The 15,522-nt window shown below is 46.0% G+C and overlaps 1 protein-coding gene across 3 annotated transcripts in view; it reads right to left on the bottom strand.

Annotated features, from left to right (window-relative positions):
* FRMD4A (FERM domain containing 4A) overlaps positions 1-15,522 on the bottom strand; it is a 386,216-nt gene that overhangs the window by 285,349 nt on the left and 85,345 nt on the right. Inside the window, exon 1 of one of the 3 annotated variants that reach the window (XM_056339187.1) lies at positions 7,856-8,082. The exons of the other annotated variants lie outside the window; for them this stretch is intronic. Within the exon in view, the coding sequence (XP_056195162.1) occupies positions 7,856-7,888 (33 nt within the window). The 5' untranslated portion in view covers positions 7,889-8,082. Of the gene's footprint in view, positions 1-7,855; positions 8,083-15,522 lie in introns of those variants that run through there. 3 annotated transcript variants of the gene reach the window in all.

The following is a 15,522-nucleotide window of genomic DNA, read 5'->3' as shown; positions in this document are numbered from 1 at the left end:
GCCTTCAATAGCAGCTTTCTGCCTGTGATATGTGACCTGAGTCAATGGCTCTATCTGGGGACAGCTGCATTTGGGGAGGTTTTGCTGTTCTGAACACGGGGAGAGTGTGGGTGCTGGGAAGCTGCAACACAGCACCTCCACAGAAGCTGAGCTCCTGCACAAAAGGGACAAGGACCTTCCCTAAAAAAATCAAATGGGGACCTGAAGCTTAAAAAGAGGAAGGGATTGACTCCCTTAGCTTGTCTTCCATGTGTTGTGATACCTGTGGCTGTCTCAGGGAGGGAAAAAATTCCTCCCTCATAGTATAACCAAGCTAAGGACCAAGGCACCAAGGAAAAACGTAGGTGTGGGTGGGTGCTGCATGAAAGAAGGCACCTTGAGCAGGAAAACTGCCCTCTCATTTGTTTGATAACTGCTGTGCTGAGGTAAACTGGACTTTGTATGTTTGTTGACATTATTACATGTTTATAAATTACATCAAAAAGACGCCTTTATCTGTCCCCAGGTCTCCTCTGAACTAGAACAGCCTGAAGGGTCTGGGATTTTTGTCTTGCTGGTTGAATCACAAATAGGGTCAGGTTTTTTATCTCATAGATTTGGTGGGGTTTGTATTTCAATGTAGGTAAAAGAGGAATGGGAAAGTTGAAGTACATTAGGTGTTCATTCTCAGGAAGAAAGCCCACACACCCAGCTGTGTGCATATTTTTACATTCATCTAAACCCAGTAAAATATTACAAGGAATACCTGTTCACTGCTGAAGTGCATGCTGAGGTGCTTCAAACTATGCTGGTATGCACTGGTCATGGGTCAGATGTTTTGTACATGAAATACACATTGTGCAAGGGCTTTATTACATTCTGTATAGTCCCAAACATTAAACACACACAGTCCCTACAAATAACTGCCTTCAAAATGACCTTCTATATCAAACAGCTGTGCAGGAAAGCTGTTTTCCTCCACAGATAACTACTATGCTGGCATTTTGGGACAACCATCATTTTTGTTTCATAATCATCCTTGCAACTTTCCCATTTTTTTTCATCTTTCCCATTTTTACAGCAGTTAAGACTTTGCAACCTTCCCCAGCAGATACAACCTGCGATTCACTGCTAATAGCGGGTGGCTCTGTCCAAGTTCTGCTTTTGAGAAGGATGACCAATTGTCTCACCAACAGCTGCCCATTCAGCAAACTGCTTCATTGAATGACTAGGAATATGGCTGCTCACCACTGTATTTTCTCTGCACTTATTAAACCCCCCTGAAACCTGTAACCCACATGCTGAGCTGGTGAGCTTTATGCTCCCAATGCTGTCATTGTCACTTTTCTTTGATTCCTCCAGTCAATGCCTGGTCCTACTGCATTTTCAATTTATTACTTATTTTTAATTATATTTATTTATTTATTTATTATTATGTTATTATTGCTATTGTTGCTATTATTTATTTCAGCGTGGTATCATTCTGGTCTTTACATAACCACCCAGTGTTCTTTTCCGTGGGGTCCCATGGGAGCCAAGAGAAGGTCCTTGGGCAATTCTGGAGAAACTCAGCTTCAGGAAGGTTTTGGGGACCTGAGATGTTCCCAGGCACCTCTGCTACAGCTTGGGCTTTGCACAGGCTGAGCAAGACATGGAGAACTGAGGCCAAGGTGCAGGGTGGCTTGAGCTGGGACATAGTGTCTGGACAGTGGGAGGTGAGCAGGGCCCTTTGAAGCAGTTTCTATTTGAATCCCCTGAAGGGACCCAGTGGCATTTGAAACACAATATGAGAGCTTTGGTCACCAAGACATGTTGTGATCATTCCAGGCTCCAACACAACAGGGTGCCAAGCCTGTCCGCATATCCCAGCAACATGGGTCCTGATGTTCAGCTGATGGCAGACTGGGGATCCCAACCAGGTGACCATATTGTCTGTGCAAGGCAAAGCAATCCTAGCATTGTGATCCTCCTGGTCCATATCAAGGTCTGCCTGATGGTCATCATGGGAGCGCTCAGCAAGAGCTGAGCCAGCTCAACCTGTTGTGCACCCAAAGGTGCCTCATGCTAGGATGGTGTAGCCTGGACTCTGTTGTGCTGCTGAGGATGCTGAGAAAGGATGGCATCACCTGGACATTGAATCACAGCTCAGATATCAGAATCTGCACTGCAATCCTTCCTTCTTAAGACAGAAGCAAAACGTCCCCATTTCCTCTCAGCATTCAGTAGGGAACATTGTCTTCTCATTGTATGTATGGCTAGCGCTAAGCACGCCAGTCCCCAGGCTGGACTTTGACTTCTTAGCACTACTGCAATGCAATTTTCATTAACGGTGCAGTGTCCAGCTCCTGCCCTGGGTATGCAAGGATGCTTTCGCCCTGCACAGTAAATAACCCACCCTTGCTGCAAATGCACGTAAGGGCAGGGCCCAGTCAGGCATAGTATCTCACTGCACTGATAGAAAGCACAGCCGGGGAGGAAAAATAACCTTTTGAGTTTGTGTTCAGTGATATATTGTTTTTAAATCTGAATGGGTTTAGGAAAATGTTACAGAACTGAAAGGGCTCTGCTTTTCTAGAGGCATAATATTATGGCAGTTATTCCAAAGCCAGACTCTGCTGAGTTATGTCCCTACATCCTCTCTCCCAGGTATTTATAAAATTATGATTAACAATAGCAGACATAAGACTTCATTATTTCTTGATTCGCTTTTCTTTTTAACCATCTACAAGCTCAGAGAATTACATATGGTCTCACTAACCTTTGTGTCAAGCTGCTAACCAGGCAGGGAAGGAAGTGCCCCCTAAGCTGCTCAGTGGACTGTGCCAGTGCCCCATGGAAGGGCTGCTGAGAGAGCACCAGCACTTCCCGGTCCAAAAAATGGACTTCAGGTTGCTATGTCAGCTCATGTGTGATTGCACTGGAACCAGAAGTCTTTGGGTGCTCACTGCCCATGTGAAGTACTCCAGCCGGGAGGTCTGAAACCCCAAAATGACTTTGGAAATCCCAAAGTGTCACTAGCACCTGTGTGTGTCTATCTCAATGGGATATTCACAATAGGAGTTAAATATACAGGGGTATCAAAAGAGGGATCTGAGATTTCAGACATATGTGTTGCTGGGGGGACATGTGCCCCCTTTTGCATTTGGTCCTTTCGCCATTGTTAAAAATACCAGGAATGGTTTAATGAGATATGCAAAGGGTTTACTCTGCATTTTGGCTTGTACAAGAGTGCCACAAGGTGATTTTAGGATGTATAGCTCTCCATAAAGTGCAGGATCCAAAAGTTTAATTTCCACAGGACAGCTTGTGAGCTTGAAGCTCAGAATCTGTTCAAACGCTTTGCTAGGTACAGCCTCACACTATGATAAAAAAGCTGCTTGTGTAAACCTCTTTTTTCAACCAAGCAGGTTGAAGACCACAACAATCCTATCCAGAGGTGTAAGCCAGACACTAGTCTTCCCTTTCTCTGGATAATCTTCCCTTCCCATTTCCACCCCTGGCGACCTCAGAATCCAGCCATCACAGCCTTCTGCTGTTTAAGGCTTGTGGGGGGTGTAGTACCTCCCAAAGTTTCTCTGCCTTGAGCAGCTGTGAACTTCTCTAAGTAATGCACAAAGGACAACTTAACCATTCTTTCTGAGAAATCTAGCGGTCAAAACCTAAATTGCTTTGAAAGTAGAGCCAACAGGGTTTAACAAATGAACAGTAACACCATGGGAGTTTGCTAATCCACAAAATCTATAATAAACAGATAAAGTTAATAAGATTCAATAAGAGAGAACAACCCCATTAATGTTTTAAGAGCACTATCTAAACATTACACACATTATTTACTGAGTCCCCTTGCTGAATTCTTTGTACACAGGAACACTCAAAATTCATTATCTTTGGATGCAAAGCTTAGTAAATTCAATGGTAATTAATCTCCATTTACCCTCTGTGTGTGTTTCTGAACAGAGGAAAAGTTCATTGAAAAAGTTCTTTCAGCCAGTCTGAAAGAAAAGCACTGCTTTGATAAACAGAAAAGCGCCAAAAAATGGGCTTCTCAAAGGAAAACAGAGCAGCTAGCCAGTTCTGCGTGGTTCGAGCCAGGTGCTCATTGCAAATTCAGTAGCGTGCACTGGCAAGTGTCAGCAGCGGAGAAACCGAAATTACTGAAATTCTTATGCCAGTGTAATTTGCTGAAGGCAATGCACTGAGGGTTAAGGCAAATTGTGCATGTGTTGAGGATTATAAAACAAATTAAAATGGAGACTAACAAAAGGAGTGTAATATTTATGAATTTCTTCATTCTTTTCACTCCGTGGTACTCAATCAACTTCACAGTCTCTTAAAGTGGCATGGGGACATTGCTATTGTGTACCTTCATTTGCTCTTAAAAAGGGGGCTCAGACGTACGAGGCTACAGGATTCAACTGATTCTGGCAATATTTATCAGTATCACCATTAACTCACCAAATGTTTATAACCCACTATTACTTCTAGTCATGTAAAATTTAATCAACACCAAAAATACAGTAAATTTTCTGTTCAAGGCATTCCACTTGTCTGCCTCAATTTTGATATACCAGCTCATTTTACCATGTATTTGTCCACTTTCCTTTAAATTCCTGCATTTGAGCATACAAGTTGCACAGAAGTGGAAATATATTCATCACCTGCGACTTACTGCAGTGGAGTCCATTACATGGTGTAATGCACTTAACGTTTGATACCTAATTTACCTCAACAAATACTTTTAAAGAGTTTCTAAGTTATTAAGCACCCCACTCTATGATCACCTAGCATGGCCCGGTAATCAAATGGGTATCACTTTGTGGGATGGGAAGAACAAGTCCCCTGTGAAATCTGCTCTTGGTTGTGTATTCCCAGCCTTCTCCTGGCAAGCCCTGCTGGATGGGGAGGCGAGGACGTGTGCCCACATCTCTGCTCTGTACAGCACCTCAGCTCCAGCTCTCCTACACCGTAAATTGGGCTTTTGAAGTCAGGATGTGCCCACCTGCCCCATTGCCAGCTCTGCTGTGGGGTGGGAACCTGTATGTAAAAGGGAACAAAGAGCTGACGGCAACCATATTTTCAGTCCACCACCATGAGATTCACCCAGGCACACCTGCAGGGATTTGAACCTCATTTTAATTACAGAGAGCTCTGCATGTTTGGCTATGAGAGGCAGATGCACATTGTCCTCGCCCCTTGGTGGCAGACTGTGAGAGGTGCCTGTGAGAGTCAGACCTTACTCCTACCTACTCATGGAAACAAAGCAAACTGTTGGGCTTTTAATTTTATGTCTAGATTTGAGCAGACTGAATCTATCTGCCTGGGACACTAAAGATAAACCTGAGCTTTTATTTGCATTTCACTGTAACATGGAGATGTTTCCCCTCAATCTTAAAGTCTTGGAGCTCATAGATGCTCCAAGCTTGTTCTAGGCAGTGCTGCCTGAGATGACCAGAAGCCCACTGTCCTTCATGTCCTTCCAACAGTTGCAGCCTAAGTGTAAACCAAGCGACAACAGATGGGATCAGACAGATGGGGGAGTAGAGGGGGAAGAAACAAGGCAATATTAGGGAGTGTGACAGGCAGGGGTCTCGGCACATTGGCAGCCTTGCTGTTGTCAAGTTTTTTTGTAGGCATCTCATATTAAGGTTGTATTTGGAGATTTTATGCTCAATTTTCTGGCACATGAGCAGGGAGCCACTGCCAGCTACGAAGCGTCTTGGAAATGAGATTAGTTTTCAGATCTATTGAAATGATCTTCTCATTGTTATTTCTCTGAAAGGTAAAGATGTAAGGGTCAAATCCTGTTCTTTACTACACCGAGTTCATTTGAATGTCTCCATTGGCTGCCATGGAGCTACTCCAGCTAAACAGCAACGTAACACCGACATCAGGATCTGGATCTTCAAAGGAACCACGTCAGTTTTACATCATTGCAATTGACAATACTTTGGCTTGAGAAGCTTTTCTCATACACAGAGGAGGTCAGAATCAGTCCCTTTCTCTGATATTACAGCAGATTGGGATCCAAAGGATCGAATCTATATTCCCAAGCAGATTCTTCTATAGGATCAATAAATAGTTGATAGCGATAACTGAGACTACACTTTATGAATGGTATTATTAGGGTTTACATTCCAGCTGCAGCTACAAAGCAAGTCAGATGAATAAACATAATACCCAGTCCCGGTCCACTTCCCTTACTCTGTCATTTTTATAGCTGCACGCATGCTGCAGGTGCTGATAGTACACACATCTGAGTGTAACCCATGCGTCAACCTGATAGCGCACCAGTTCTGGGAGACACTGCCTCCAGCAGTCATTTCAAGCCTGGTTAAAGGAGCAGAATGGAAACAACAACTAAACCGTTGAAAGTTTCGTTTTCTAATAATGGAAATGAGATCTGCTGGGCAGTTTTTTGGGGGTTTTTTGTGGGTTTTTTTCCCCCCCTATGATTTTAAGAAAGAAAAATACTGAAAAATGCCTTACAAATGCTAACACTGATGGACGTATTCCTCAGTAATGAGAGATATGAATGGCTGGGTCTACAATCCCTTGTAAATCTTTCATTCTATAAATTGTCCATTAACATTATTCTTGGTAATGGAGAGCTATGTGAATTTGGCAGGTCCTTTTTTTAACCCCCAACTTACTGGTCAAGACAAAAAAGAACTGAATTAAAACAGGAAAAAAAAAAAATTACTCCCCTGGAGAATTACAGTACAGCCACTTGCTGGCAAATTTAGAGCACTTTTCTAGCTTTTAATACTGAAAATACTTGCAATCATTGAAGACCCTTTAATTTAAGATAGTGGGTGACAGTGAAGTGATTGAGGAGACCAAGACTAGCTGATCTGCCTCAGCACAGGAGCTGGACCAGAGTATTTCTCAGTATTTTTTCTAGTCTGGCATTTATATGAAACAGCTCTGGTCTGACTACACCTTCAAAACTGCTTACATTTAAGATGCACGAAGATACTCTGTTGCCTGCAAGAGCTGTCATTGAATTCCAGTTCTTCCAGTCTTGAGATACAATACAACAGGGTTGAATTGCATGCAGTGATGGACCGAAATCAGAAAGATTTACCCAAGGCAGTTACCACATGGGATTGAGACAGTGACTCAGTCAGGATTCAGTCTATCCCCCAGGACCATGCAGAAATAATAGCATGGAAGGAGATTTTCAAACTAAACCGTCCCTGTATTTGTCTCTGGCTGTTCCCTGCTGGAATCCAAGTTTCTTTAATAACGAGGATTAATGGCAAGCCTTTAAAGAGAGTTGGAAGCTTGAGAAGGCAGCAGAGAAGTGCAGCAATCCCTTAGGTCTGAACACTCACTTTTACAGCTTTCTGGTCTGGATCCACACCAAGAGGTCTCCCACCCTGGCAGAGTATTTGGGCACAAAATCACCTTCTTTGCTTGTCCGTGCATCCCTTGCTGCTGAAAATACTGTACTGGGGTAGCCCGCCAGCAGCATCCTTCCCCACGCCGCAGGTACGCTTTCCCTGAGCGGCTCCCTGGGGAGCACGCACAGACACACAGACACAATGAGAGCCTCCGACTGGAAATTCAAACAGAAATATGGCTGTCTACTCCAAAAGGCAAAACTCATTTACAAAGGTCATCTCTGTCGAGGAACAGTGATGGGTTAGTCCTCTCTTTGAGGCGACTGCTGTTGCTCCTCTGCCGAGTTACATTCATGAGCATAGTTGTCAGAAAGAAGAAAGAAATAATAAATAAAAAAAAAAGACAAAAAAAAAAAGAGAAAAGAAAAGAGACAAAAGCTCGGCAAGCCCCCTATTCATAGAGCTAGCCCTGCACCTCCCCTTCCCCTCCTCGGGTAAAAGCAGCTTCAAAAGACATTAACATCTTCCCCTACCTTCGTTCTCATCGGAGACAGAAGCCCTTCCATTTTGGTCCGATCCTCATGCCAGTCCTCGTCCCCCAACTTAGTCTCTCGTCCCTGTCTCAAGCATCCCACACGAACAAGAGCATGTCAGGGACCGCCAGCGACACCCTCACGGAAGCTCGGCCAGCCGCCAACCTGCCAACTTGCAATCCTCAGTTGCGTGGAGCACCGTTCCTGGAGAGACCTTCCTCCCTCTCCCTCCTCTCTCTCTCTCTCTGCATAATCTGCCTGCAGCTATGTGTGTACCATCGCGGCTGACAAACGATCCCTGCCTTACGTAATGCATTCAGCACAGGACAAGCGATCCCAGCCCAGCTGTGGGGATCCAGTCGGCAGCAGTGATGGGAAAGTGTGGGACTTTTCCCTGCCTATTGTGCCGCTGGGTCTAATCTGGTAACATCCCCGTGCAGGGCTGATGCTTGTCGGCTCTCTGTGCTGCTAGGAAAGCACCAAGAAAACTTCGTTGCCGTGGAAAGATTGCGGATTCCCTGAGACTGACTTAAAGGGATGTAATCCTGATCCCAAGATTCAGCCCAAGCGGCTTTCCCCGCTCGGAAACGCCAGCAGTTGGAGCATTTTCTGCTGGGCGCGTTTGCTGTCAGCGAGTGACCAAACCCACGCTGAAAGGGAGTTCCTGTCAGTTGTCAGCTGGGAATTGAAGAAGAGAAAAAAAAGGAAAGGAGAGTGAAACAAAAGGAATATAGTCCTGCAAAGTTGGTCAGCAAAAGATACTCACCTAATGCTTTTCTGTTAGCATTTTAATTCAGGTCAGAGCGTGCCTTTGTGGAAAATGCCCTAACTGCTCCCACTTCCGCATCGCGGAATGATGCTGGGACTGAATCTCTTTTGGAGAAAAATCCAACTGGAAAATGAGCTTCGGACCTGCAAACACACCAGTGTTTGGTCCACAGGGCCAGACCAGACCAGTCCAAAGTAAAACCCAATTTGATGGGAAACACCACCAAATGAGCACCTGCTGCCCACTGCTGCTCCAAAGGTCAGCCCCCTCCAGGGCCACCCTGCTTCCTAATGCAGACACAAATAAGGCTCCCCTTCCCCAGCCCAGGGGATAACCTTCCACATGCCAATACCTCATTTATTTCCAAAAATGAAATTAAAAACCCTGCTACACCACCAGAACTTAATTTTCAGTGTTAGAAAATCACTGTCAAGCTGGCTGGAGCTTACCACAGGTGGAAATTTTTATGCCCTTCAACATCAGCTCTTCTCTGAGGCCCCAAAGCTACAAGCTCAGGGACAGTCACCCATCTGATTAAGGCACTGATCTGGGTTCCACTTAAACTCCTGACATTGCCACGTTTCCTGGATGACCACAGGAATTTGCCTCATTTAGCTTTTTCCATCTAATACTCTGTCTTCTGGTCTGAGCCAGCCACCGAGGCTCCTCCAAGGCCAACAAGAGATACAGGCTCCTTCCTGAAGTTATTTGTCCTGTGTCCAAAGCCAAGCAGAACCTTGTCCTAGGGTCCTCTGTGGCTCCTCATCCCTCCATAAACCTCTCCTCTTGCTGCGGGTTCATGCTTTGGCTGCTCAAGCCAGAGACCATCTCTGCCCACATGCCTCCTTCCTGCTCAACGCAGGCTCCTGGGAGCTACACTGAGGTGGAGGATGCAGGGGAATATCTTCATGGTGGTATATGAGCACACAGAGCACAAACCCTGGGATGAAGCCAGAGGTGTCAGACATGACCCCTGCCCTGGCAAGCCCCAGCAGAAGTGCACCCAGGCAGTGACACAGATGAGGGTGTTTCACCCCACACATCCCTTTTCCTCTCTCTCTCCCCCAGTCCTTTCGACCCTGTAGATCTTGAAGGTTTAGGGAATTTTTCTTATTATTCTTTATGAGGCAAAAACAGGGAGGAGAGGTGCCCCCTATAGTGTTTAATATTAATTTCAAAGATAATTAACTGTTCTCAGCCAAACTCAGCTCCTTATTAAATGTGACTGAGTCTGATCATATCATACTGAAGGCAGAGATAAGTTTTGCAGAGCTAAAGAGACACTGTACGACACTGGCAGGCTCATCTATTTTTTGCTGGATGTATATAAATATGTTTTGCTATTGGACTTTAATAACACTTTGAATAAATGGCAGCAGGAATTGCAGGCTCCAGTAAAACACAACCATGTGATTTTTCTGCTGTACAATGTTGTGTCAGACTCTAATGTGAAGCTTACAAGTCTGTGCATCTGTGAAATATCATCTCCAAATCATCAGGGGAATTTGACTCTCCAAAGTCTCAAGAAGAACCTAAAGAGAGAAGAGCATTTGGGAATTTTTGAGATCTCAGCCCACATGGTCAAACTCTAATGCCATACAATAATGTGGATTGTATACACATGGTAGCGTACGAACACCCAGTTCTCCTTCAGAGCTCAGGTCTGCTTTGAACTAGGCTAAACTGCAGTGCCTCATGAGGTTTCCTGTGTTATCTTTGTTTACAAGCAAAAAAAAAAGGTAGTTTTCCTAAAGGCCAAGGCAGTAATTCAGTCTGGGACCAGAAAAGCAAGCCGAGGCCTTTCTGGTTCAGAAGCACTCAAAGCCTTTCTGATCTGAATGGATTGGGGAATTGTGCTGATACTGCGTGAGTCAGAGCAGAGCCCAGCTCAGCAGGATGAGCAGGAACAGGAAAGAGGACAGTGCTGTTTGAGCAGCACCCATGGCCATGGCTGTGAGTTGGCTGTGAGCCTGCCCATCCGGGCTGTGACCCACAGCTGCATCCCGGAGGATGCTCTATGCTCTGGGCCCCTGGGCAGGTTATGAGCCCCTGCGTGGCATTAGTGTGGGCCACAGTTGAAGCAGTTGAAGTGGTGTGTGCCAGCAAGGTCTGTCCACATCCACCTTCACCAGTGGGGCCAGGAAACCCAGCTGGCTCTGCCTGGGCCAATTCCAGCATGGCTTCCTGGAAGGTGATGAGGATGGCAGTTTCCAGCAAATGTAAGAGCTGGAGTGGCAGTGGATGGATGGGATTCATGCATCATATGTCACCCTCCTCTTGATCTCCAGGCACCAGGTAGGATGTAAGCTCTGCTAGTATCTGCTTAGACACTCTGCTTTAGTGTACGCAGCTGACAACCTGTCCTTTGAGTGCTACAGGAGCAGGACAACCACCCTCTGCATGCATCCAACCTGTTTGCAAACCCTTTTCACATTCAGAGCAATAAATAACTTTACAACTGTGGGAGCCAGAGAAGCTTATCCTCTAAAATGAAATTTTAAGTTGCTGTAGCCAGGAAAGCTGTGCAGTGATAGCATGTGCCATGGTCTGACGCTTCCTTCCTCCCCTGGGCTGCAGCGCGTGGCAATGCTTAAATTACCGCAGACTTGTTTGACAGCCTCCACTCCCGCAATTTTCAGATCAAAGGTACTACTGAGGCAAAAGAAGCATGTGAACACTTGCTTTATCATTCTCTTTCTGGGGAGGGGAGCAGCATTTGACTCAGAGCCTGGCCAGTTACACCCAGCATATCTCAGCTTCTCCATCTGCAGAAGAGGGGACCCACTTCTCTGGTTCACACACATGTTGCAGAGGTTCATCCTGCCCTGGATTGAAACTACCTCATCCTAGAAGTGTTGAAGCTGGGAATATAATTACTCTTGAGTCCTTAACTAATCATGGGAGTGAGATAGATACCTTGAAATACCCTTATATTGTCATAATCTAAACATCTGCTCTAATCTAGACAGCAGACCAAGGCAGATGTCTACCTGGAGCCAGGTAGGTCCTACTTGGATTCAACCTTGGAGCTGAATCTCTTTCTAGGCTCTGCTGACTGCATTGACAAACCTCCATGAAACAGAAAGAAAGCAAGGATACCTGCTGACATTTAGCCAAGTAGACATAAATGGCTGAATTCAGCTGTCTGACTCTGAATCTTGCCCCAGGTACCTAGTAGTGATGAAAATGACCAAAAGAAGCACCTGATATTCACTGTTAGGCTATTGGCTGAGGGTCCAAGAAACAGCCACTCCGTGGTATATATTTGAACCTGCAGCTTTCCTCTTTGTTCACCTGCTGTGGATGTCTCCAAGCCAGGATAAAACTTCTGTAAACTGAAACCCTTCCTAACCTTTCCAGTGGGGACCCCAACACAGAGTCGATCTGTGCTGCCTGTACTAGTCCTGTAAAGTGAAAGCAGTTTGGATTTAGACACCGTCTCCATTGCAAAGAGCTGCCATCACCTCCTGCCTGCCACCCCCCAGGCCTGCTGGTGGCCAGGACAATAGGCACTGCTGCAGCCCTATACATGCGCTGCTGGCCAACTTCGTAACTGGTCATTTCATCCAGCAAACAAAAGGTAGCATCGTGGTGTTGCCATGGTGACATCCCGCCATTCGAATGGGTATGGCATCATATAAAGGAGGGGAAAACATCCCAGTCACATACCGGGGCTGCGCTGTAATGTGTCTTATATTTAGAACAGACGGCGCGGGAAATACTAATGAATATTTAACACTTGGAGCGCCTTTCATGCTCGCATTTTTTATTTTTGTTGCATGCCTTCCATAAGCACAACACTTGCCTCCAAATGGTATGAATATTACTGCTACTGTGCTTCTCTCGTTACTGCTTCACCAGGTTTCCCCTGCTTTTCATTTCTTTTCTGTGAATAGAAGTCAAAACCAGCACACAGCCCTCACAAAAGTAACATTTGCAAATCAAGACTTCTGCCTGCAGCAGGTCATGGGGTTGAGGAGGGTACTGGGATATTTGCAGGATCCAGTTTCCCTGCCTGATTCTGCCGTGTTTAGGTTGTGACTTTTACTAGAAGTCTACAGACACGACAACAAAGGAGAATTCTTCATGGGTCATCTAAAAATGGGTAAAATTTGCTTATGCCTTACAAGAATCAGCCCCTATCAGGTTCTTTCTTTCTTTCTTTTTTTTTTTTTTTTTGATTAAAAATAGCTGCTTTCAAAAATTACTTCTCTGCATTGTGGAAAAAGATAAAATAAAACTGTGTGAGTCTCACAAAGTTCAAGAAGGCCAAGTGCAAGGTCCTGCATGTGGGTCGGGGCAATCCCAACAAACACAGGCTGGGCAAAGAATGTGTTGACAGCAGCCCTGAGGAGAAGGACTTGTGGGTGTTGGCAACATGGCCCAGCAATGTGTGTTTGCAGCCCAGAAAGCCAACTGTGCCCTGGGCTGCATCACCAGCAGCGTGGGCAGCAGGGCGAGGGAGGGGATTCTGCCCTCTGCTCAGTTCTTGTGAGACCCCCCTGCAGCGCTGCGTCCAGCTCTGGGGTCCCCAACGTCAAAAGGACACGGACCTGTTGGGGTGAGCCCAGAGGAGGCCGTGGAGATGCTCAGAGGGCTGGAGCCCCTCTGCCGTGAGGCCAGGCTGGGAGAGCTGGGGTGGTTCAGCCTGGAGCAGAGAAGGCTCCGGGGAGACCTTGGAGCAGCTCCCAGTACCTAAAGGGGCCGGCAAGAAAGCTGGGGAGGGACGTTTTACAGGGGCCTGCAGCGACAGGACAAGGGGGAATGGCTTTAACCTGAAAGAGGGGAGATTTAGATTGGATACTGGGAAGAAATTCTTTACTGTGAGGGTGGTGAGGCACTGGCAGAGGCTGCCCAGAGCAGCTGTGGGTGCCCCATCCCTGGGGGTGCTCAAGGCCAGGTTGGATGGGGCTGGGAGCAACCTGGGCTGGTGGAAGATGTCCCTACCCGTGGCAGGGGGGTGGAACTACATGGTCTTTAAGATCCTTTCCAACCCAAACCATTCTATGATTCTATGATAACTTTTTTCATTCATTCAGGAAAAACACAACCTGAAAATGTCCTGAAATTCCTTTCTTCTCTCTTTTTTCCCTAAAGAAAGAATGGTGAAAAAAGGGAGTAAAATCATCCAGAAACCCAAATTATGAATATTTTTATGTGCCTTTTTTATACGATGCACTTTAGCAAAAGGCCAAGGTGCTGGGCATGGCAGTTAAGTCCCACTCACCACTGCCAGGGCTGTGCAGGCAGACTGAGCCCTTCCTGGTGATAAGCAAGCTGATTTTTTTTGAGGATGGCAAAGGGAAACAAGACCTGCACTGGCTGTGGCAGCAAGGGGCATGGGTGCCCACCTGTGTGGGTGCAGCTCATAGTGCTGCCTGGCTGGGGACTCCTTTCTCCAAGAGGTGTCAGTAGGATGTGGCAAAGCACAGATTTCAGGTTGTGCTGATGGCTGAGGGCATCCTTTCTGGGATGGCACCACCTCTCCAGTCCCCTTTGCAGCTATAGATCAAGTTATAAACAGGGTTAAAAAAATGGGATATTTCAGATCTTGTTCTGAAGTAATCTCCTGGCATATATAAAGCTTTGTTCTCAGAAAAGCCAGATTCTCATCCATGATTTTTAGAGTGAAATGTGCTCTTTTTACTAACTCATGACAAGGCACACGGGTCTTTTTTGAGCCTAGGAGCCTTGCAAAAGATGCTGGGTTTCTGAAAGCTTATCTGTGTCTTTCCTGCTTGGTACCACTCCAAGACACCAAGGATACAGGCGCAATTCAGCTGGCAGCTTTGTCGGTGATGCAAAGGGAGGAACAGTGCTGTACTGGGTGTGTTGCTTTGGCAGCAATGAGAAACTGGAGCTGTGTTTATTTGTTGCTGGTTGTAGGGTGTATTTTCAAAATGGATAAAGGTTTTCCTCTCCAAGATTGCTGGTGCTGTCCTTTGAGATTTGCCCTGTGGCTTCAGAGAGAGAGAGGGACTTGTTTGCCTCTGGGGAAGTAAACAAGGGGCAGACGCATGCTTTTTGCAAGCTGTTCCACTGATGCAGCGTTTGCATGAGTAAATGTTGTCAAAATCATTTGCCAACTTACCCTTATATAGCACCAATTCTAGTGAGGGGGCCGGAAACACCAGTTACTTTTCAGGAGATCATCTTTAAGGCTCTAATGACCTGCTTTTTCCAGAACAGTTATGCTTTTTTCCACAAAAGTAAAGCAGTATGATGAATATTAAAGTCTCAAGGTATTAATAAGATTGATTTAGCTGCCTTCTAGACTTGGAAGGCAAACATAAAAAAGTCATATTTGAAGATCGTCGGTCTCTGTACAAGGCTGAGAGAGAGACTGACTTACAACAAACCAGTTTAGTGTCCTGCCCCACTTGGCACGGCCATCAGGGTCTGTCCATCCTCCTCCAACAACAGAACGGCATTTATCTCTGACACATCAATGATCTCAGCCATTATTATCATGATTCCTGCTAAGTCAGTGTGGTAGTTAAGGAAGGAAAATCTGCCTCTCAACCATGCAAATAAACCACCCCAGCAGAGATGGGGACCGCTGTGTTTGAAGAAGGGGTCATTCAGCTCAGTGGGGTCCCCAGAACCAGGCTCTGGCTTGGTGACCTGGGCAAGGCTCTGACCACCTTGTTTCTCCTCACCTCCATCCTGGCTCACCAGGAGGATATATAGATGTTTTGAGGATCTATAGATGAAAAATGGGAGCTGTAGAGATGAGGCTTCCAGGCTCAAAATGATAACTGTTGCCCAGGGTCTCTGCCCCAGCAGAGAAAATGACCTCTGGCTGTCCCTGGCTCCCAGTGGGTGCGACCATGGGGCTGAGCATCCTGCTCTGTCTTCTGGCAAAATATGTGCTGGAAATACAATGGGGCTTCCTTCT

The sequence above is a fragment of the Falco biarmicus genome, chromosome 5, assembly GCF_023638135.1.
Source record: "Falco biarmicus isolate bFalBia1 chromosome 5, bFalBia1.pri, whole genome shotgun sequence".
In the NCBI taxonomy this organism is placed as follows: Eukaryota; Metazoa; Chordata; class Aves; order Falconiformes; family Falconidae; genus Falco; species Falco biarmicus.
Note: the sequence above shows the minus strand (reverse complement) of the source record. Positions and strands in the feature narration are given on the sequence as shown.